A 22,986-nucleotide genomic window follows, 5' to 3' on the forward strand; every position below is an offset into this window, starting at 1 on the left:
CGAGCGTTTCCTGTCCGCCCGTTGAGCGGACCCCCCCGGCCGCAGCTGACCGGTCGGTCCGCCCGGCGGCCGCGTGGACCCGGCCCTGAGGGACCCCCGGCTCTTGGACAGACGCGGCTGCCCCAGCCCTGCAGAGCCCCCGCCGGACCGCTGGGGGCGCACTCCCTCGGTCCCCCCTCGCGCAGAGGCGCGCTGCCCCTTTAAGAGCATCCGCAAAGACGTCGCAGCAAGGCTTATGCCCTCGCTCAGAGCAGCCTGCTGGCTCACCGCTGACCTTCGGGACAGGCCCTTTCCCGGCTGCTATTGGCTCGCGTGTACGAACGCCGCCGTTTGATTGGTGTGCGGCGGTCTGATCCCGCCCCGGCTGTGCCTAGCAGGCTGCGTTGCGGGGTGGCGGTTAGTTCCTGTAGCAGGCCGCGGCGGGGCAGGGGCCGGCCATGGCGGCGGTGTAGCGCGGGGCTGGGCGCAGGCGGGCACCATGATCATTGACAACGTGGACGCGCTCAAGTCCTGGCTGGCCAAGCTGCTGGAGCCGATGTGAGTGCGGGCAGGCAGGGCCGCGGTGCCGGGAGCGGGGCGGCGGGCGGCGCTTCCCTACCCCGGGCCCCGCGGGACGGGGCTGCGTGCGGCACCGGGCCCTGCCCCAGCTCGGGCTGCCCCGGGCCCGGCCGGCGCCGCCGAGCCCATGCTGGGTCTACCGGGGTGCCTGGTTCAAAGGGCCCGGCCGGGAGTTAGGCTTTACTGGGGCGGCGCGCTGAGCACGGCCTTGCGTCCCGCGCCTCGGCCTCCGGGTGCCGCCGCGGGCCCGGGCCGCGAGGGCCGGTACTGTCCGCGGGACAGCCCTGGAACCGGTTGTGGGGCCGGGACAAGCAGCGCGTTCAGCGCTGACCCGCGCGGTGCGGCAGCGCTGGCTCCCCTGCCCCGCAGGAAGGTCCCCGCAGTGCCAGCTCCGCGGGTGACACCGGGCCCGGCTGGGGAGGCAGGACGCACGTTTGTAGTGTGCGGTTCATTGGTGTTTCCACGGGCACTTCTCTATTTGTATTTAAATAGGCCCCAGAACTGCTCAGCTGCAGTCGTCAAGCAGAAGGTCTTTGGAATCCCGCACGATTGTCTTGCTTTTTTTATTCCGATAGTAGTTTTCTTTGGTACTTGCTCCGATCCCTCTGAAACCCGTCGGACCGGGGTGTAACTCTTGCTCCTTCCCCCTACATTCAGCCCCGTGCCCCGGTGGTGTCAGCACTAGAGATGGAAACAGAGGCTCCTGGGTCCTGACAGCCGGGGACTGGGGAGGGAAAACAGAGAAGTGCATGAGCCTGAAGAGGCAGAGACCTTATGATAACATCTGCAGACCTTGCAGTGCCTCCGTAAGGGAAGTTAATATGGATGGATCATTTCCTTTATTTTAAATAAGTTTATAGTCGGCTGCATGCGGGCACTAATACACAACATGTTCCAGAGTTCCACCCAGTTTATTTCTCTTTGGGAGAGTGTGTGTAAGAATTGTAAATTCTGTAAAGTTGTGGTTTCTTTGTTGTTAATTGCTGCATTTAACCCAGCTCTCATCAGGTGCTGGAACCAGCAGCAAGGTAGTTTGGAGTGGAGCTGCTTGCCTGTCTGCTGGGGGAAGGCTTCGTTTTCTCTAAGCAGTTGTCATCTGCATGTTCCTGTGCTTTGATGGGTGTCTGGGTGTTTATATTTTCCCTTGAGGTCATTTTTGAGGTCTATAGACTTTATACTATTTCCTTTGATTTCCATAGTTAATGTTCTTAGAAAGTCCATAATCCCCTCTCAAAGTTAATCCTAAAGAATAAATATAAATCTTTAAATCATCAGTTTAGGTTCTTCCCTACCCGCTGAGAGCTTGCCTCTTCTGAGAGAGGCAAAATGAGGAGCTACTGCTGAGCCATTTGTTAGTCTAGTTTGTACTTTGAGGGGGTTTCTGGTCGTGGATGAGCCGTATCCAGTTTAAGGATCAGTGGCAGAGCATCGCTGCTCAGAGCTGGGTCTCTTTGACCTTCGTGAAGCTAGAGAAGGGCTTAGGTCCTGCATCTGTGTTAATAATTGAACCCTCGCAGACACTTTACCAGCATTAAAGGATTATTGCAAAAGTTTTAGGTTGGAAATAGTCCTTAGAGAAGGAAAACCCCAGGCCCAGTAACTGCAGCCATACAGAACATATCTGTGCATATTTGAATTGTGCTTTTGCATCTGTCTTTCTGAACTACTTTTCATGGTTATTTAATGCTTTATAACCACTTTAACACTTCACAGTGGCTGTGCAGTTGGCTTTCCCAATGCTTGCTCTGCTGTTCCCATAATGCTGTACTGGTTGGTAGTTATGCTCAGGGAAAGCTGAGAAGCAGTAGCATCTGCTCAGCTGCCCCAGAACTGGATCTCTGTGAAAAAGGGAGGTTGTTTGTCCTAAGCAAAGCTCAAGCAGGAACAATGCAGTGGGACATGGTGAGAGGTGGGAGGGAGCGGGGTGGTCATAGGGCAGCAAAAGTACTGTGCTGTAAGTAATAACAGCTCTGCTGGCAAGTCGGGGCAGTTTTGGGGTCAGAAAACAGGTCTTTGTTGCCAGGTCTTTGGTGGCTCTTGTCCAATGCAGGGGTTGGCACACTGAGCTGAGCCCAGAACCCTTCTTTATCTCCATAGATGTGATGCAGACCCCTCTGCCTTAGCCAACTATGTCGTGGCATTAGTGAAGAAGGACAAGCCAGAGAAAGAGCTGAAAGCCTTCTGTGCTGATCAGCTGGATGTCTTTCTGCAAAAAGGTACCATGCTCTCTGCTTTGGCTGCTCAGTGGGTTTCATTCCACTGGTGGGATGAGGGAGGATGATGATGCACCATTGTTGCCTTCAAAATACTTATCTGTGAATCTGATGTTTCTTGCAATGTGTGAAGGGATAAAGATCTTGTGATTTAAAACAAATAATAATAATCATCTCAAGATGCAGTTGTGCAGCTTGGACTGCCTCACGGTGGCTGGGAGGAAATCCTCAAGTCATTCAAGTCATGCTGCCAGAGGTTTGGTAACTTGTGAGACCTGGTCCATATTAATCTTTCAGGCTTCTGCTGAACATCTAGTAGTAATCTGGTTCAGATTCAAGATTTTAAACACTTGAAATTCTGACACTCAATGGGGAAGTTCTTGTGCTTTTGTTTGTGATCTGATGCTGAACTGATGTTTAGTCCTCTGGGAATGATTTATTCTGATAAAAATTGTTGGAAGCAGCAGCTGACTGTAGTTAATGGAGTAACCGTGGACTTACTCCTTGATCATAAGTTTTAAGTCACACTTGCCCCTTAGAAAGTTTCCAAGTTGTAAATGGGATTTAAGGAAAAGTCTGTTTCTGTCTTTGCTATACCTGATTAATTTCTTTGTCCAAGTAAACAACAGAGTTCCATAAATGTAATTCCAGCTCCTTGAATTGAACTAATCTTCATCAGTGTAAGGTTCTGCACTGAGCAGTCCACCTGGATGACTGTTGTTTCAGGGACTCCTCTGGTAAATCTAACAGTGCCCCTAAATCAATATTTAACAGTCTTGTCTTGTATTCTGTGTCCTCAGAAACCTCAGGGTTTGTAGATAAACTGTTTGAAAGCCTGTACACAAAGAGTTACCTTCCTTCACTCGAACCCCCGAAGGCGGATGCAAAGCCTGCGAGTCAGGACAAAGAAGAAGTCAAGGAGGAGGTAACTTCTTTTTTGTTGTCTCCTTGCCTCCAATTTTCAAATTAGCCATTTGTGAGGCAAAATGTGAAAGAAAAATCCACTTTATTGTGATTAAGGACCTTTGCAGTCTGTGCATCTGAAGGGAAATGGAGATGACCATTCAGAGAACACTCGGGATCCCTCTGTAGAGCCTACTTTTGATATAGGTTAATAGCAATCCTGTCCGGAGCTCCTTGGCAATAGGAGCTAATAAGGGTTTGGAAGGCTTTAAGAGAGGGGGAAGAAACAAAACCATTCCAGAATGTTTCCTTGTTCAATTTTGTATATTCTGAGAGGAATAGAAATTGATCAAAATGTTTTCCTTAGTCCTTAAAATCAGTGAAATACGGTGGCCTCTGTAATGAGGGATAATTCCTTTTAAAAGTGAGGCAGTATTTGTTTGCCAGCAGTTCTTTCTTTTATCTTGCTTTCAAGTTTTATTGGCAAAATTGAGATCAGTTAAGTTTTCAGAAAACCAGAGTGCTGTTTCCACAGTTGTCTTGAGCTCTTTGTATATTATGTATCCTCTGATATCACCTGTCGAAGATGGTTTTTTCTTCTAAGTTGGTGATTTTCCAAGGGAAGAGACCTGTTCTCTGTGTTTGTAGCATCCTTATGTACCAGCTTTGAGAGAGAGTTGTAGAAAAAATTGCCATGGAAGTAAACTTTCTCTCTCTGTATTCTGATCACAGTCTGCAGAGATACTTTAGGCTGAATCTGTGTTTCAGTTACTGCTGGAAAGATGCAAATGAAGTTAGTGTATATGAAATTCAGGTCCTTTCCCCTCGTAAGAGATGCTTGTGTCAGGAGCAAAACCTGTTGCTCTCTATAAATGGACCACAGGGAGTGTGTTTTTCTGACAAGTGCTCTAAATGGGTATTTGGGGTGCAGACTGTAACTTGAACTAAATCTTGAGGTAATTTTCTTTGTTTCTTCCTTTATTGGTAGTTGTCTCATAAACAGAATCACCAAGAGTCAGTTGAAGAAGAACGGGAAGGCAGGAAAAAGAAGTATTCCAGCCCGCAGAGAAGCCGTGCAGATTCCAGTGAGCACAGGTTAGTTTTTTGAACTAGAATATGAATATATTCTTCTGTATTTGCTGGGAATCTTGAACTGAGGGGTTTTACCACATAGGTAGTGATTTTTTTCATTAAAACAGTGATTTCCTCCTTGCTGTTCTGTCTCTGCAATGGATGCTGATAATGTGCATGAGAGCCTTTCACTAGGAGCTGGTCTCCTCTGAAGAAATGACAGTATTTTTCAAGTATGAATACCTTGGAATGTCACCAATTCCATTAATTCCATTTTTATGTACATGAAAAGCAGCGGAAGGGGGTTGTTAACACGGTGCCAGCATCGCTTAAAACATGTTCTGTTTTGGTCATCTAACTTTCTCACCTTTCTGATTCTTCTTAGTCCTCCCTTTGCTTGTTTCTGAGACTTAGTAGAGCCTCCTCTACTCTGAGATTCTGTGCTTTTCTATGTAATTCTCTGTAAAGCCTGACTCAGATGTTTCTCTGCCCAGATTGGGTGGGAGGGATGAACAGTGGCTTGACTGATTGCAATTGAGAACTGCAATTGAGAATTTGGTTTCTGTTTTTGTAAATGTGCTCTACCTCTGTCTCTTCTAGAAGCAGAGAAAAAAAGAGAGATGATGGGAAATGGAGGGACTATGACAGATACTATGACAGGAGTGATTTGTACAGAGACAAGTCGAGCTGGCGACGCGGCAGGAGTAAAAGTCGCAGTAAAAGCAGAGGGCTGAGCCGAAGTCGTAGCCGCAGTAGGGGCAGAAGCAAAGACCATGATGGAAGCAGAAGTGCTGGTGAGTACCCAAGGTGCTGCTTTAGGAGAGCATCTCCTGCCGGTGACGTAGGTGACTCCTACATGCTGTATGGTCTATGAGGCTGTAGATGGAGCAAATTTCCAGAGCTTTGTGTTCCTGAAATGATTAATGAAGATGGTGTTCTTTGGAGCACAACAAGTAACAGGGTTGTTTTCTTCTTTGCTACCCTTTAATTTATCCACAGGTGTATACCAGGGCGGATGATCTTTGTGTGCCTTGGATGTTGACAAGTCTGCTGAGTTCTTACGTATTTCCCCTCCGCTCTCCCCAAGGTTGATCCTCTTGAAAAAACAATGTCGCCCTTTTTGTGTTACTGTGTAGTTTTGGAGAAGGTTTCTTTGTAACTGAAAGTAGTTACTGTGTGACCCGTTCTTCTTCTAGGGCTAGTTCAGGTCTGTTGGAAAAAACAGGGGCACAGACTGCAACAGATTTCCACGCATGTTGAGACACTGTTAAGGAGAGGGAGTAGATTTGTTGTTTTGGGTTTTCCCCCCCTCTATTTCTGCTTTAGAGGAGAAAGCTGTCATCCAGGATGGAGTAAGGACTAGGAGTATGCATTTTGCAAAGAAAAAACATAGATTTCAAAGTTAAAACCCTGGTTGCCTTGTGTTTAATTCTTATTCCATGGGTAAAACTGACTGTTTGTGGAAGTGCTTGCCCTGTTGTGTAGTGTCATCCTCTCAAGGCTCTGATGCAGAAACAAAGGATGAAGACTTTTACTTTTGGGTTTTGTTTGTTTGTTTGTTTTTAACAGAGCACCGAGAGAGATCAAAATTCAAGACTGAAAAAAGTGATGCTGAAGGCTCCTATAATCCAGTGTCTGTGTCTCCCAGTATATCTAGTGAACAGTATTCCTCTGCACAGTCTATTCCCAGTGCTGTTACTGTAATTGCACCTGCGCACCATCTGGAAAACACAACAGAGAGCTGGTCAAATTACTATAACAATCACAGCAATCCCAGCCCCTTTGGCAGAAACCCTCCTCCTAAAAGAAGATGCCAAGATTATGATGGTAACTCTTAGTTTTCTGTTTCATACCTTATTTCAATTATTCTGTGATTATCTTTTTAGGTATTTACTAAATGCAGGCAGCAGGTGAGAATGCTGTAGCATGTTGCATGTACCTTGTGTGTAAAAGATGCTGTATACAGCTTGTATTGTACTGAGGAAATAACTAGTCTTACTGGAAGCAGTTTACTTACAACTGACAGTTGCTAGATAAGAACATACGGAGTTTGTTCACAATTCTGTACATGATTGGCAAATAGTTCAGCCCCTGCAGTTCTGGTAAAGATTGCAGGAAATGTGTTTAATGAAAAACAGGCAGAACTTCTGACTTGTTTTCTCCACAGCTTTTATGACGGATGCATGTGTGTCTGTCTGCTTTATGGGAGATTATTTGGATTTGAGTTCTTTTGAAACGTCCTCTGCTGATGTGATGCTGGAAGACTGCATGTTTTCTTCAGTAAGAAATTCCAGCAAAACCTGAGATGCTGCAAATTGCTTACAACTAATTTTATTTTCTTCTCTCGAACGTCCTGTTCTGCAGAGCGAGGATTTTGTGTACTTGGTGATCTTTGCCAGTTTGATCATGGAAATGATCCTTTAGTAGTAGATGAAGTTTCCTTGCCAAGTATGATTCCTTTTCCTCCACCACCTCCTGGGCTTCCTCCTCCTCCTCCTGGGATGCTTCTGCCTCCTTTGCCAGGTCTACCTCGTAATATGAGGTTGCCAATTCCACAAACTCATCCACAGGCACCTCCTCCTGTTGTACTTCCTGTTCCAAGTAAGTCACAACGTTGCTCTGTGTTTCTTTGTCACTGAGTTAGAATGATGGCTTTTCCTAGAAGATCTGTGTGTATTTGAAGTAATGAGTTCAGGTTTCTTTGCTGGCCATGTGCTATTCAAATTACTTCCAAGTAATCCTGAAAAACCAGCTTGTAAAACACTATATTCCCAGCACTCCAATTGAATTAGATGCATGAGGCAGGAAGTGGAGGGGATATCTTTACCATTATTCCATAAGCTTGGTGGTGTTTGGATTGCTCACTGACAGTTGGATTACTAGCTTTTATTTCCTAATGCAAAGATGTTGAGATTTAATCTCCTAAAAGTTCTTATAAATCTGTTTGTGCCATATTTTCTGCTGCTGAAAAGCAGTATGTAATTGATACATCCAAGATCTTTTTATCTCAACAGTGACATCTAAATTGTTCAGCCTTTTTTTTTTATTACCTTACTGCATCTTATAATGTAAATTCTATGAAGAAATAGAATATCAGATATGTGGTTACCCTGTTTCAGTACTCTCTACTCCAGCAACTCAGTGCAGACTGTGATAGTTGCGTCAAATAGCAGCAGCAGCTATGGGATGTGACATAATTTTGTATAGGATTGATCCTAAACTTTGAGGAACCTTTCAGTGGGTGGAGTTGGCTCGCTGTGGAGCGAACTGACAGTGCTCTCTGGTTGTAGTTGTCTCTTGGTGGGTTCTATAATGTAGGTCACTATCCTTTTGGAGTCATATAATAAGGAATGTGTAGACAGTGGAGGCAAAGCAAAACCAGCCAGATAAATTCTGTGTCTGTGAATGCCTTTTGCCCATAGTTCTTGGTTTAGAACTCTACTCTGAATGTTGCTGTTGTGATCTCCTGCTCTGAGCAAGCCCTGATTCTCCAAGGCAGAGCTGAGGGAGAAGCTGCTTTAGTTAACACAAGCTCTAACGGAAGTAAACCTCTGGGGAAGAAAAGACACTTCCCCTTGCTTAAAGCTTTGTGCTTTCTGGGAAACAGAAAGGATGTTGGAATCAGGGTAACTTACCTGAACAGGGCTTCTCAATTTACCTTTACTGTAGTGGGGTTGTAAATATTGACAACCTTGACCTTGCTCAAAGCAAGGCACCAGCAAATTGTGTTGAATTGTTTGCACACTTTGTGTGGAGTTCCAAGTCTCAGTGATGTGTTCTGTGGTGTCATTGTAGGACCACCTTTAACACAGTCAAGTTTGATAAATAACCGTGACCAGCCTGGGACAAGTGCAGTGCCCAGCCTTGCGCCCGTAGGACCAAGGCTACCTCCTCCCTTACCCCAGAACCTGCTGTACACAGTATCGGAACGTAAGCATGTACCTTTCTTTACCTTCTGCCTGAGATACACAGTTTGAAATTCCTCTGTTGGTGTGTGATTGGAAATTATTATCTCTGTCTTTCTCCAGTACATACAAATCAAAAAGGAAGTCTGATGGCTTTCCTCGTGGGCAGCCCATCATCTGCTGTTACCCTTGAAGTAGCAGCAGTGTCCTCCTGCTGTGTGGGGAGCTCCCTTTGGGTGTCATACGCTCAAAGCAGTAAGGCCATTGAATAAGGGATCCCTTCATCTTCAAGCTGTTTAGCAGACCATCAGTAGGCAAACACGGATCTGCAAACCTGTAGTTACCATTTAATTTGGTTTTTATTCCTATCCAGTTTGGGCTACTACAGATGAGAGGGGTAGGTTGGTTTCTTCCATCTGTGTATCACGATAGTCTACAGTTATCATATACACTAGTAGTGTCTTCCTGTCTTTTTTTCCAGAATCGACTCAGTTCTAGCTTTCTAACTTTAAAAGAAAATAAAGACGGCTCTCGGTGGACATGTCCATAATGTCCATCTTCCTTAACAGAGCTCAGGTTTTCAAAAGTGGAGGTTTATGAGGAGAAATAGAAAAACATCTGGAGAGTCCCAGATTGCTCCATTTAAATCCGACAATCTTGCATTTCTTGATAATGAAAGAAGTAATGGCATTTACATGAGCAAAATAATATAATTAAATCTCAGTGGTTTATAATATTCCCATCTATGGGTTTTCTTTAAGTATATATATATATAAACATTCTGTATTCAAAGGAGGGTTCTAGTTCATGATCCATGTCATTCCCTTCATGACTTCCATGCTCTCACTCACTCAGGTATCTCATTAGATAATCTGGCCAATGGCCTCCAAATGCTGGCAGGCATTTAGATCTGCCAGCTGATTCTTTCAGCTTCAGAACTTCCGATGTGTGATTCTGTCTGTCTGAGCTGGCAGAGCACCACTGACTTTGGTTGTGTTATTCATTTCTGTTCTCCAGAACATCTGTGGAGACTCTCATGTCCTGTTCTTGGACTGCTATGGTAACAGCTGCTGGTTGCCTCTTACAATCGGTCTGGCAAGCCATGGAGGAGGAACTTGCAGTTCAGATTCTGCAAGGTTAATCAAAGTTCTTGGCAGAGTCTGAAACTAAAGTGTAAAACATGCATATTGCAGTTCTGGGCAGCTATTTTGCATTATAGAATCTTCATTGCTGCTGTGGAGTAAGGAGCTGAAACTCTGAATGCCCCAAGTCTGCCAGACCCCATTGTGCAGGCATTAATTTCTGTTCCAGGAGGTATACTGTGTTTCTATGGAAGCTTTTCACAGACTTCATTCATTCTAGTTGTTGTATGGCTTTTCCTTTTTATGGTTGGAAAAATGCATCATCCTTGAAGTGGACCTTGGGCTGGAGGAATGATATGGGTCAGTTCTGTCATCTTGTCTTCTCCTGGTTATCCCTTTTAATCAAAATAATTATTAGTACCTTACTAGAGGTAGGCACCTGATGTCACTCTACATAAACTAAGAGAATTGATAGGTAAGTATTGGTCAAATCACCCGATTTCTCAGCTTTCTTTGATTAAGTACATTCTTCCCCAGAAATCCTTTTCAGAAGCAAACTAGACTGTTGGGCAGCAAAGGCAGAAAATCTCTGTGCATCTTGGGTCCTACAGAGTAAATGCTCAGACTGAATCTTCTGTTGTTCCCCTTGTAGCACGGTCAGATGTTTTGAATGTTGACGTACGTTTCTCATTCCATTTTCAGGCAGCTCATCAGCAATACTCAGGTTAAAAACCAGAAGTGAATGTGCCCGAATAGACTTTGGTGTAAAGTTCAGTTGAGGGTTTTAAATGGCTAAACACTGGCTGCACATCCTCTTTCTCCCACCTCTTTAACCAAAACCAACTTGCACATCCATGCATTTCCTTAATGGAAAATTAACCCTGAGTCTTAAACTCACGTAAAAAAAAATCCTTTCATTTCTCTCCTTTTTTTATAGATACATATGAGCCAGATGGCTATAACCCCGAAGCTCCTAGTATTACCAGTGCTGGTAGATCTCAGTACCGACAGTTCTTTACAAGAGCACAAACGCAACGTCCAAATCTAATTGGCCTAACATCTGGGGAGATGGATACAAATCCAAGAGGTAGGAAGGGTTTCTAGTCATTGCTGTTGCTATTTTTGTCCAAGACTGTCAACACCTATTTTGTCCTTTTTCAGGCTAAAGCAGTAGTTTTTCTTACTGATGTAGTATTTCAGAGCGATTTTCGTACATCTCTACCTTTTTTTTAAATGCTAATACAACTACATTATAGTCAAAGCAGCCTTTTTGATTAAAAAATAACCACTTGCTTGGGAATGTTATGAGGGGCTTGCTGGTTGGGTTTTATTCCTCTTTAGCCTGTGAAGGCGCTTTTCAGATGCTGGGTGCTTCTAGAAATAAAAGTGGTGCAGAAAGGTAGCTTTAAGCAGTATGGTCTTAAAACTGCTTTGGTTTGCCAAGGGTGTGTTTAGCACCTGGGGCACAGCGGTGAGGATCTGCAGTACTTGCCCAGCTGTTGGGGTGTTAGTGCCAAGGGGAGCTGTCACGGCATGGGTTTGCGCTTGATGGGTTGGCCCTGCCAGGCAGGCACTCTCTCCAGCAGGCATTGCAGGTGCCATTCCTCCTAGCACAAGGGAATCCCAGTCTGCATTTAAGTGATTCTGAATCCTTAACCAGATGGATGTGGATGTTGTCTCTCAGTGGTGACATGCTCACAGTATCTTCCCAGGGGAGAGAACAAGTCAAGGCTCTTTGAGGAAATGTTTGCTTTGTTAAACTTTCTCTTTCCCTCCTGCTTTCCCTGCCCTGATCCTCTAAAGAAAAGATGTTAAATTTCGGTGTTTACTATTACATTTCCGTGTTTCTTGCTCCTTAGATAAGATAGACACTTGTTTTCAGTATTTCCTTCCAGTGACTCATCCTGGAAAGGATATGGTTAAATATTGTTGCAGAAATGGCTCTTGCTGTCTGCATCTTAGTGAACATCATAAGGGCAGGGTTGGGTTTTATTGCTGGCCCCAGATTCTCTCTCAGAACCCACTGCAGCTGTGAGGCATGGGTGAGTGCTCAGCAGTGATGCTTGCAAAGGCCTGTTTCACTGCCTCTGTCACATGTGCGGGAAGGGTTTACTCTAAAATCATCTCTGAAGAAAGATTGATGCTCTACCCTGAAACACACAGTCTTTGTTTTCACTAGCGTAAGCAGCCGAGGTCTGGCATGTATAAAAGCCACAGAAAATTGACTTATAACTCAGTCTTCTTTTTAGGAGCTCAGTATTTGGTGTAGACAGGACACTAACAGCAATAGGATAATCTTAAGAAGGTTGTAAATGAATACTTGGCAAACTGTGATCCAGTGCTTTAGCTTTGGGCTTGCAGAAGTTGGTTCAAACTTTAATGTCTCAGAGAGCAAATTTCATGCCATAGTTGTGCTTGATTAGTAGCTTGTTCCTGAAAACTGGATGGAGGATAACAGCGGAGGTAGATAGCCGTTAGAGGAAGGGGTTCTTGGTTGCTTTTTCACTGTCAAGGGTATAGAGTGAAAGTTGGCTCCAGCATGTGCCACATTGCAAAGCTCTGACCTGAAGTCTGGGAACCCAGCCTTGATGTTCTGCCTTTTTATTTTCCCCTTTTTCTGCAGAATGTGAACTTTTAAGTACCTCAAAGATGGAGGTTTAGCTTTGTTTCTTCAAGCTCTAATACTGAGCTTAAATATCAGTAAAGATCAGATCTCATCTCTACTGGCTGGACTAAATGTTTTCCTCAAGTTGTTAAACTAGCAAGGGGTTTCTGAAGTAACTTCATAAACAAACCTGACCAACTTGATAAAGTTATCTTAATTTTCATGGATTTAAACTCAACCCTGTTCTGCTGTTTAAGTGAAAGCTTATCTGTGTCCATTGATGTCTGGTAAGTAACACAGGCCTTTCCTTTCCTCCAGCTGCCAATATCATCATCCAGACTGAACCTCCCATCCCCATTACAAATAACAGCAGCAACGTAACTAGAGTTGTCCTTGAACCAGACAGCAGGAAGAGATCTCCAAGTAGCCTGGAATGTCCACCATTGAAGAAACCATGGCTGGGAAAGTAAGAAATAACAACTGCACTTGGCTAACTGGAATGCACTTCATTGCTGTCAGTGCTGTGAACCACCAGGATTCACTGGTCCTTGTAACTTGAGCTGGTTGGGCAGAAAATACGTGTCCCCATCACATGGAGCCCAAGTATTTGGTGGTGGGAGGAGCTCTCTTTCGTTAATGTCCAGAGCATATACTTTCAATGAGAGAAGTAAGAGTTAAATGTACATTAACAGTGGCTGCCCTGCCTCAGTGCCTGTCTGAGTGGCTGTCTTGTTCTTGTTTTCTCCAGGCAAGCAAATAACAACCAGACCAAGCCAGGGTTTTTGAAGAAGAATCAGTATACGAACACAAAACTGGAAGTTCGGAAGATTCCCCCGGAGCTGAACAACATCACACAGCTCAATGAGCACTTCAGCAAGTTTGGAACAATTGTAAACATCCAGGTAAAAAGTTTGGGTTTATGCCTGTGTGTAGGTGTGGGATTTGTTCTGAAGCATTCTTGAGTATTGCAGCTGAACTATCTTCCTTGAGAAGTCCTGATGGAGGCTGGCTGGGAGAGTATTTCATCAGTTCAGAGAAACCTTTTTGTGGTCTCTCTATTATCGTCTCGGTTCTGTAACAGTATGTTTGCTTCTGCCTTCAGGAGGCCTTACAAAATTTTAAAGGCTTGCAGGTTTAATAGAATCTGAATCAGGCTTCTGAGCAACTTGTATACAGTTTTTGAGAGATCTTCTAACAATTTCTATCTGTTTGATAGCCCTGTGGTAAGTCATAGTCATGATTTTGACAAAGATGCTATAGGGGAGTCTTTACGTGCTTCGGTTTATTTCCATTTGGCATCCTAGAACTGACTCCAGTTCAGTGCTGTGCCCTGCACTGAAAAAAGGGCAGTGGCACTATATAAGCTCTTATTTTACCGCATATAGGTTGTGCCTCAAGTACATGGAGCATTTGACTTAAGGTGCTTGGCTTTAGTTACGTAGAATGTTTTACCTGTATTTTGAGCTGTTAATATCATTGGGTATCCTACTCATTATTGCAAATTATCTGTAGATTGGTTTGCTACCTGTTTTATTCCTTGAGAAGTAACACATTCTAATGAATTTCTGATTTAGGTTGCTTTCCAGAATGATCCCGAAGCTGCTCTGATTCAGTACTTGACTAACGACGAGGCTAGGAAGGCAATCTCCAGCACAGAGGCAGTTCTGAACAATCGCTTTATAAGGGTCCTGTGGCACAGAGAAAGTGAGCAGCAGCCCCCGCAGCAGCAGCAGCAGACACCCCCACAGCCTCTTCATCAGCAGCTTCACCTTCAGCAGCAACCCCTGACCCCATCTCCGGCTGTAACAATGCACAGCAACCTGTCAAAGGTACCATGCTGCCCCACACCACGAGCTGAGCAGTGAAGGCTGTCAGTGCTCCTAAATAGCTGATGTGTCAAACAAGCAGGGTATATAATCTTCAATGTTTTAATATCTGTTGATACACCCACAGGTGATGAATAAGCCACTGGCATCCGGTGCCTATGTCCTTAATAAAGTCCCAGTGAAACGTCGCCTTGGAGCAGGAGGTGGAAACCAGTCTGAGTTGAGCCAGGCCGGGGCTGTGGTGGAGGATTCTCAGGTATGTTTGTGGAGGTTGACCATCTTCATATGTTCAGTTAAAGCTTTGGCCCCTTAGCTAAGAAGGAATTGACAGATAGAACTTTCAAATTGTTCCCTGTTGGTTTTGTTTCTTCTCACTAATGTTCCATCCAGCCATGATCAGTCACTTCTTCCTGGTTTCCTTAGCTCTTTATATAAAACGGGGACAATGACTTCAACAGAATCAGCATTTTAAGTATCGCCAAATATTTTTGGCAGTGCTTCATAGTAAACAAATTTGACAGCCTGTACATGATGCCAGCGTTGTGTTGGTGAATCTGATTGCTTTTCCAGTGAGTTTTGAGCTTAGGCTGTGCTTGAACAGTAGTGCTGGAAGCTTATAGAATACTTCTGCATAGAGTTCAAGCTGATACATTTCAATTCACACTGATGCCACAGTGCAGCATCCCTTTCTTTTAAGAAAGGCAGTATGCAGGTGACTCCTGCTGTCTTATTTGATCAGAAAGCATGATGTTAGACTATGACAGCCAAGCTGAATATAATGCAGAAGCAGATAAGCTTTGGTGGTCTTCCTAGTGGTATCAGAATACAGAGGGAGCTCTGGATGAAGAAGGAAATAAACTATCTTATGCAAAAATACCTTTTAACACAAGCATTTAAGCTGATTTGCTTACAAGCAAGCTGACTGTTAGATTCGTATGTTTGTGTGTGTTTCAGTTGCCTTGGTTTTCCTGTCTCATGGCACAAATCTGGACGTTTGTGTTTCTGTTTCACCGAGCACGTTCCTCCAGAATCCATTGATGGTGCATCACGTTTTTTTAAGCTATTACATATTTCTCTGTGTGATTTTGCTATTTCAGGCATTTCCTACTTCAACAAGTCACTCAAAAATGGTTTACAGTACTTCAAACTTAAAGACGTCTCTGAAGCCTGGTGCAGGGTCTAAACCTCATGATGTGCAAGAAGCCCTTAAAAAAAAGCAGGTACTTTACTGTTCACTGCCTGACAGACAGTATTGTGATCAAAGTCCATTACAAAGAAAGGTTTGATAGGCAACTTACACCTCAAATATCACTGTGTAGCTTCATAATCTAGTGTAGGCTTTGTCACTGTTATTGGGCTATCTCACAAGTGTACTGTGGTTAATCACGGGTAAGGGAGTGTTCCTTCTGGGGTGTCTTACTTGAGGCACTTGGTCATGTGGGGATTTTTTGGGCTTTCTTTGGCATTTCTCTTCAGGTATGAGACACTTAAATGACAACATAGGATATGTATCTGAAGAGGACAAGAATTTAGTAGGGCACTTCACAGCAGGGAGTTAGCAACTTTGATCTGGAAAAAAAAAACCAATACACATGCTTGTGTATTTTATACTTGTGTGTTTTGCAGACAAGTAGTTTTCATTATGGCCTTCACTTCTATAGCTTGAAGAAGAAAATATTATGTCTATAAGTGCATATAATGCTAGACTGCTTTTTAGTGATTGAAATAATTTCCTTCTCATTTAGGAGGCAATGAAACTCCAACAAGACATGAGGAAAAAGAAGCAGGAGATGTTAGAAAAACAAATTGAATGCCAGAAGGTAAGTCTGGAATGTCTTCTAGTAAATATCCTGCTTCTGTAGATACCTGTCTGTTCAGTGTTGTTTTTCCTGGAATTTTATATTCATGCTCTTTTTAATAATACATAGATGTTGATATCCAAGCTGGAGAAAAATAAGGCCATGAAACCAGAGGAGAGAGCAGAAATAATGAAGACCTTAAAAGAACTAGGAGGAAAAATATCTCAGTTAAAGGATGAACTAAAAACTTCATCTACACCTTCTACACAATCAAAACTGAAGTCCAAGACAGAGGTATTTATTGCACAAGACATTTGCCTGCCTGTCTCTTGCAACCGTTTCTAATACGGTGTCCTAAAAATGCAGCAACATTAGATCAAAACACTTGCAAGCAGTATTTTGAATTTGAGGGTGATAACCATGGATGAGCAAGCTATGTTTTTAAGGAGCTTGGGTGACCTAGTTTTTCCTGTAGCTCATTCAAGCTTGTTCCAGTTCTGAAGCAGAGGGTTCTGGCTCTTTCAGAAAATGGGCTGGGGGAGGGCCATGGGGGCAATCCAAACAACTGAATGTAGAGGAAAGCGTGGATATTGTGCACTGATGTGTCTGTATCCTTCACATAAGTGTATTGCTGAAGACATGGAATAAAACATTAAAAGCACATATTACAGTTGTGCTTTTCCCTTCTGTTTTCTCTTTCTGCACCTTTTCTTGAAGGCACAAAAGGAGCTCTTAGATGCAGAGCTGGACTTCCATAAGAGACTCTCTTCTGGAGAAGATACAACTGAACTGCGAAAAAAGCTAAACCAGTTACAAGTAGAGGTGAGTTTGTCTGGATTAATGCTTTTAATGTGTTTATGTAAATGTTTTAAATCCTTTCAAAGTGAGGATGGATGTGTACATGATTTGCTTTCTGTAATCAGGCTGCCCGCTTAGGCATTTTGCCTGCTGGTCGAGGAAAGACTGTGCCAGCCCAAGGAAGAGGACGAGGACGGGGTCGTGGTGGCAGAGGAAGGGGGATGTTGAACCATATGGTGGTGGATCACCGTCCCAAAGCACTAACAGTTGGAGGCTTCATTGAAGAGGAAAAAGATGAATTGCTACAGCACTTCTCTGTAAGTATGAGGTCACATTAAACAAAGAAAAACCTGAAGAGGAGAGTTGTTGCCAAGCTGTAAATCTGAGGTTAAGTAGGTAACCAGTACCCTGAATGTGTGCTTACTTGTGAGGAGAGGCATGCTAAGAACATTGCAAATAACTGCTCCTTGTCCAAATCCTTGAAGATGCAAGTCTGTTGTTTCTGTTAGTGCAAATAGATCAAAGACTTCATGCCAAATTCACAAACAGGGTATAGCCATGCAGCTTCAAGAGTTATCAAGGGTATAAATGTAATGGTTTTTATAGCTGCTTTGCAATAGCTGCCCAATGCATTCCTTTAATGGCCAAAGCTAAATAGCTTACTTTTCATTCTGCATTTAAGTAGTTTAAAACAAGAGGTCCTAAACAGGACATCAATTTTGAAGTAGCTAAATTTGTTAGCAGACTCATGGTAGAGCATGTAGCTCACTGGTTTGTGGACCAAGTTAACAGATTTGTTAGCGTTGTAACAGAGGTAGCATCATAAAGGGAAAACTGGTTTTACATTTCCCTCAGTTACTCTTTCCAGAATGAAATGTTTACAAACCTTACACGTGGAAATGTCTTGGAGAGATACTTCATAAATAGGCACAGCGTGAAATCCAAGCTTGATCAAGTCAGTTTGGTGTTTCTGGATGCTCTCTGCAAAGCAAGTGACAGAAAACTGGTTTTGTGGAGCCCCACCCTTTCAAGCTGGGAACAGAGCAGCAGCAGGGCTCAAGAGATAGCTGGTAGCCTGGAAGCTCATTTGTTTCTGGCTTGGGCAGGAACAGGGAGCTCTGCAGTTTTCCACACAGTGGGGTAGGCTGTGTTCTTAGGGAAGCTGTTACTCTGCTTTAGCCTCACTGCTTAGTAGGGTAGAGGCCACCGCTACTGCTTTAACTGGCGAAATTCAGTGAAACTGTCTATAAATTAATACACATTTCCTTTCCTCCTGTACAATTAAGCTCTGCTTACTAGAATAAATCCAAGCTTTTGCCCACAAACACAGGTACAAATGCTGCAATGTTGCTGTAGGTGAGACTTCTTTGGCTCTCTCTTCTCTGTCCAAAACCCAGGGTTTCAGTGGTGCTTCAGTATAGTGTAGTTGTAGCACATGGTGATGGTGAGTTTGTAGGAGAATGTTACTGCTGCTCCTAATGGAGTTTTCTCTCATAGAAATTTGGAGATATTGAAGACCTCCAAGAGGAGGATTCCCCATTAAGTGTAGTTCTGACTTTTAAGTCTCGCTCAGAAGCTGAAAATGTAAGTAGAAAAATTGGTTATTTTTTATTTTCCCCCACAGTTCTAAAATAAGATTTTTTTAACTACTTCTGTCTGCCTTTGTATTGTAAAATATAGCAGGCTTAGCACATAGTGTCGCTGAAGGGGAAGGTACCTCCTATTTACCTTAATAGTAACCTGGCTGTTTTGCTGGTAATTGTTCAGAGGTCTGCTCAGCTTTCCAGCTTGCTGGTGCAGGAAATTATTTAGAGGCTGAGGCTTAAGTGACATTGCATTATAAAAAGGGCATGGAACTGTTGGAACAAGTCCAGAGGAGGCCACGAGGATGATCAGGGACTGGAGCACCTCCTGTATGAAGACAGGCTGAGAAAGTTGGGGCTGTTTGGCCTGGAGAAGAGAAGGCTGTGTGGAGACCTCAGAGCAGCTTCCAGTGTTTAAAGGGGGCCTACAAGGATGCTGGGGAGGGACTCTTCATTAGGGACTGTAATGACTGAACAAGGGGTAATGGGTTAGAAAAACTGGGGAAGTTTAGATTGGATATAAGGAGGAAGTTCTTTACTGTAAGGGTGCTGAGGCACTGGAATGGGTTGCCCAGGGAGGTTGTGAATGCTCCATCCCTGGCAGTGTTCAAGGCCAGGTTGGACAGAGCCTTGGGTGACATGGTTTAGTGTGAGGTGTCCCTGCCCATGCAGGGGGGTTGGAACTGGATGATCTTAAGGTCCTTTCCAACCCTAACTATTCTGTGATTGCTCTCAGAAGACGAAGTGGATGATTATGGGTTATGTGTTTGAATCTTCAGCAGTGGATCCACATGATGTTAGCTCTTCGTTGAGGGTCTTAAAAATTCTGTGCTTGACCCTCTTTCTGAAAACCTGTTCATTTAAAATCCAACCTAGGCTGCTAACCAGGGATCCCGCTTCAAAGACCGAAGGCTACAGATATCATGGTACAAACCAAAGGTACCTTCTGTGTCCACAGAAATTGAGGAAGAGGAGTCTAAGGAAGAGGTATGAGAATATGTTACTAACCCAGTCACTCTTCTGGGAATCTAACAGCCAGGAGCTCTTGTAGGATACAGTTTTCTGTTTACTGAAGAGGTTTCATAAAAGCTGTGCAGCGCAGAAGCGTGGCTGGTTTTAAGAGTCAGGTGTAACTTTCACCCTTTAGAAAAGGGAAAAGGGGGAAAAAAAAAACACTGTCTGGGTGGGATGTTGATTTGTCAACTGCAAAAGCAAACCTCGTGGTCTCTGTATAGAGGCTGCTAGTCCCTTTACTTCATGGTATTGGTGCTCTGCTGTAGGATAAGTTATGTGTGTTCTTCCCTGTAATTATCAACACTTCAAGCTTTCAAGGGTTTTTCTGCTAAGGCATTCAACAGACAGCTGTTGTTCCAGAGGGTGTGGGGTGGTTGATTCTCACGTCTCTTGCAGTTGGGCTTCTTTTCCTTTTCTGCTATGTGAGGCTCGTGTTCTGTCCACAAAACTTGTTGCATGTGGCAGTGTGCGTTTTGTGAGACACACAGTGAACAGAACCTGATGCAAAGCAGAGCTGATGCTGTGCTACATTTGGTGACACGTTTCCTAGGTTCCAGAGTGGAACTTCTCTCTGTAAAAGTACGTTTTTCCTTTGTCTAGGAGACTGAAACCTCAGATTTATTTTTGCACGAAGATGATGATGACGATGACGAAGACGAGGATGAATCCCGTTCTTGGAGAAGATGAAACTTGATGTTGGAAATGTATCATTTTAGGAATTTAGTTCAAGCTACATCTTTTAAACATTTATTTAAGGAAGTTTGATGAGCCAAAAAAGCTTTACTTTCTTTTCAAACCACAGGATTTAAAGTGGGCAAAGTTTGCTATAGAACATTTCGGATATAGAGCTGTGATCCTGAGCTAGCCAAAGGCCCAGTAACTTTTTACATGATTATCAAGCTCACCAGGGTGGTGATTTTCTTTTTTTTTTTTTCCTATTTAAGAAGGATAAAAAGAGGGGGGAAGATATTAGTATTTTCTTGTCCTCTTCTTTGTCACCTGTACTACCTTGCTTTGGGTTTTTTATAACATGATTGATTTGCTAGTTTATAATTGAAAAGATATTACAGGTTTTATTTAGCAATATTATGGGGTTAGGGGAAAGACAAACTTTCATTAAATGTTATGAAAGAAAAAATTGCCTCATTTGCTAATTGAAAAAGGGTAGCATTTTATTTCCTACAGAATCACACTGTAGGAATTACTTGTGGCTAGATTCGTAAGTCATGTATTTCGGTATGTTTGAAAGCCACAGTTTCTATGTCCTGCTTTTAGTGAGAGGAGATGGAAGAAGTGATCTAACAGGGTATTATCACACTGACCAGTTCACTCTTTCTTCAAATTCTGCTTCAGAGAAAACATCAGCAGTGACACGTGGATGAATTTTCTCTCACTGTTGATTTTCTTCTGTAGTTTCAGTGTAAGGTTCAAGTTGAAGTTGCTGTTCTCTCCATTCAGTATTTGTGAGCATGAATGTAGTGAGTTCCATACCAACTGAACTGGCAGCCACCTCCCAGCCGATGGCAACTTTTCCTCCTCTCCCTATTACCAAATGATGTTCAAACCAAATCCAGGAAGCATTCAGAGTAACAAGAGCAGCAGAATGTCAGTGTCTGCTCAGCAGCTGGCAGCAAACCAGGCCTTTGAGGGAAGAGTCTTCAGAGGAGCTCAGAGCTGCTTTTGGAAGGTCATTAATTCATCTCCAAGTAGAGTTCTGTTCTGGCACATTCAGGATGAGCACCATTGCATTCTCAGTTGCCTCACTGTTGTAGCATTACAATCACACACCCCCCACCCAGGATGGTGTGTGTTGTAGTAGCTGCGAGGATAAGTTCAGAGGCTCGAGCTGTGTGTCTTCACTGGTATGTGGCTCTACAGCTCATGAACGTGTCACCCAGCACCGTTTTCCTTGGCTGCCCATTTGTATTCACACTTTTCAGTACTTCATGTACATTTCTCTACAAAATAAGCAGGATGTCAGTGCAGAGGTGCTCTCCTCTTGGGTAACCAGCTTCCTTACCAGGGTAATTCCCAGCAAGTTCCTAATTGAAGAATGATACGACATTAAAACCTTTAATGGCCCTGGCTCTGACTGTGGGCAGTGAAAGGGAGCTGAGCGTGCCTTTGGGTTCGCAGCGCCCTGCCCTTGCCACCCTTGTGCCAGATTTGTAGTGTATCCAGAGTCAAACCTGTACCACTTCCTGTTGCTGTGTCACCTGAAGGGAGTTTGTCTTTCAGTATTCTGTCTCTTCGCACTGAAACTCCCTCTTCATCTATTAGGACTCTCTGCTAATGCTGAGGCTAAATTAGAGACACAAAGAAACAAGGGGAAACCAACCCTGTGTGCTTAGGAGACTGTCCGGCTGTTCTCCCCTCATATCTAATGTGATGTCTGTGGCTTGCTCAGTGTATATTTTGAAGAATCCATTGCAGCAAACGTTTGAGTCCTGACAGTTTAAAAAAGAATAGAGGGAACAAAAGGATTTATATATTTTTTTGTACAGAGTTTTTTCTTAAACTGTATAATTTTGTAAATACTTTGCTTTTTTTGTGTACTAAAACTACCAGCGGATAGATTTCAATAAGAATTGTTGTATTTTTGTATTTGGGAAATGATAATTACAGTGGATGAACGGAGCTGTAGTTAAAACTGCAGTAGCCTTTGGTGCAGGTTAGAATGGGATTCCTTTTCATATGGTTTAGGTGGGAAGTGGCACCCAGTAGGCACACGCTGTGCCTGTTAACAGGCCCCTGTGTGTGGAGGGTGAGGAAGGGAAGGGTTGGGATAGCTTCAGTTGCACGTTCTTTGAGAGCTTCATGTGGTTTGTGTATTTTCCCTAGCAGGCTGACAGCAGTCCTCAGGTGACATCCCAAATGCAATTCCTAATTGCCGAGGCACTGGAGTGAGTGGTACCAGAGCTTGGCCTGGGCACTGGAAGCAGCAGTTGTGTGAGCGGGGTCTAAGTGATGGGCAGCAGAGCGGGGCCTGGCTCCTGGTGAAGTGACCTTCAGTTTGCTGAGGCTTGGGGAGCTCCCTCTATTTTAGCCTCTATTGAACCACTGGGGGGGTGTTAGTTTTGGCTGTGGGTGAGGCGGGGGGCGCAGCACAGCTTGCTTTAGTCTTACAGCAACACTTGAAATTCAGGTATATTTTCAGGGAGTACCTTGGGCAAATGTTATGACCAGGAAGGAACTCATGTGCGCCAGCCAGTGTTTACAGGCAATGTGGAACTAGGTGTTACGGGTCTGAGCCTGGGCTATGAGCACCAAGGGAGGGTGTTAGGAAGAGTTTTACCTCCCCTTCACTGTAGCACTACCCAAAGCAAAAAGAATAGAAGCAGCAGGGTAGCTGAGGCAGTGGCCTGCAGGGGCTGAGAACCCTGCTCTTACCAAAATCATGTGAAAAGGAATAAAGATGCTCTCGGTGTATAGTAACCTTGTACTATAGTTTTTACAAATTGTGAACTTGTGTAATAGTATCATAGGAGATATTGTTGGATTTCTAACTGTTTATACATTTAAATTCCTATATGTAATGTTTGTTTTATTGATTACAATCTGAATTTCTAAGCTGCATGTTGACTTTTTGCAATAAAGTTACGCTATGAAATGGTTCAAGGTTTAGGAAA

The 22,986-nt window shown here is 43.8% G+C and overlaps 1 protein-coding gene across 5 annotated transcripts; it reads left to right on the forward strand.

Moving 5' to 3' along the window:
• Positions 1-306: 306 nt before the first annotated feature.
• RBM27 (RNA binding motif protein 27) lies at positions 307-21,846 on the forward strand. Of its 5 annotated transcripts, none has more exons than XM_061457153.1 (21): positions 307-537; positions 2,656-2,774; positions 3,572-3,696; positions 4,663-4,769; positions 5,349-5,539; positions 6,315-6,572; positions 7,110-7,346; positions 8,541-8,675; positions 10,670-10,819; positions 12,656-12,803; positions 13,086-13,239; positions 13,912-14,166; positions 14,291-14,419; positions 15,261-15,383; positions 15,909-15,983; positions 16,092-16,256; positions 16,680-16,784; positions 16,886-17,077; positions 18,258-18,344; positions 19,220-19,330; positions 19,958-21,846. In XM_061457153.1, exons 1-21 carry the CDS (start codon positions 479-481, stop codon positions 20,042-20,044), a joined length of 3,012 nt encoding a protein of 1,003 aa, XP_061313137.1. In that variant the 5' UTR covers positions 307-478; the 3' UTR covers positions 20,045-21,846. The 5 variants fall into 5 exon arrangements, with proteins under 5 accessions (XP_061313137.1, XP_061313139.1, XP_061313136.1 ...); XM_061457152.1 differs by having other exon boundaries at positions 308-537; positions 5,346-5,539; XM_061457155.1 differs by lacking the exon at positions 10,670-10,819 and having other exon boundaries at positions 5,346-5,539.
• Positions 21,847-22,986: the final 1,140 nt, after the last annotated feature.

This window comes from Pezoporus flaviventris, unplaced genomic scaffold, assembly GCF_033815535.1.
Source record: "Pezoporus flaviventris isolate CSIRO_AGI_PZ_B2104156 unplaced genomic scaffold, CSIRO_AGI_Pfla_v1 ptg000023l, whole genome shotgun sequence".
Lineage (NCBI taxonomy): Eukaryota > Metazoa > Chordata > Aves > Psittaciformes > Psittacidae > Pezoporus > Pezoporus flaviventris.

Excerpts from the sequence above, each read along its gene's own strand:
- RBM27 (XM_061457152.1), top strand. The coding sequence starts at position 479 with ATGATCATTGACAACGTGGACGCGCTCAAGTCCTGGCTGGCCAAGCTG. Across the intron at positions 8,676-10,669 it reads GCTGTACACAGTATCGGAAC|ATACATATGAGCCAGATGGC; the intron begins GTAAGCATGTAC and ends CTTTTTTTATAG. Across the intron at positions 14,167-14,290 it reads TGCACAGCAACCTGTCAAAG|GTGATGAATAAGCCACTGGC; the intron begins GTACCATGCTGC and ends ATACACCCACAG.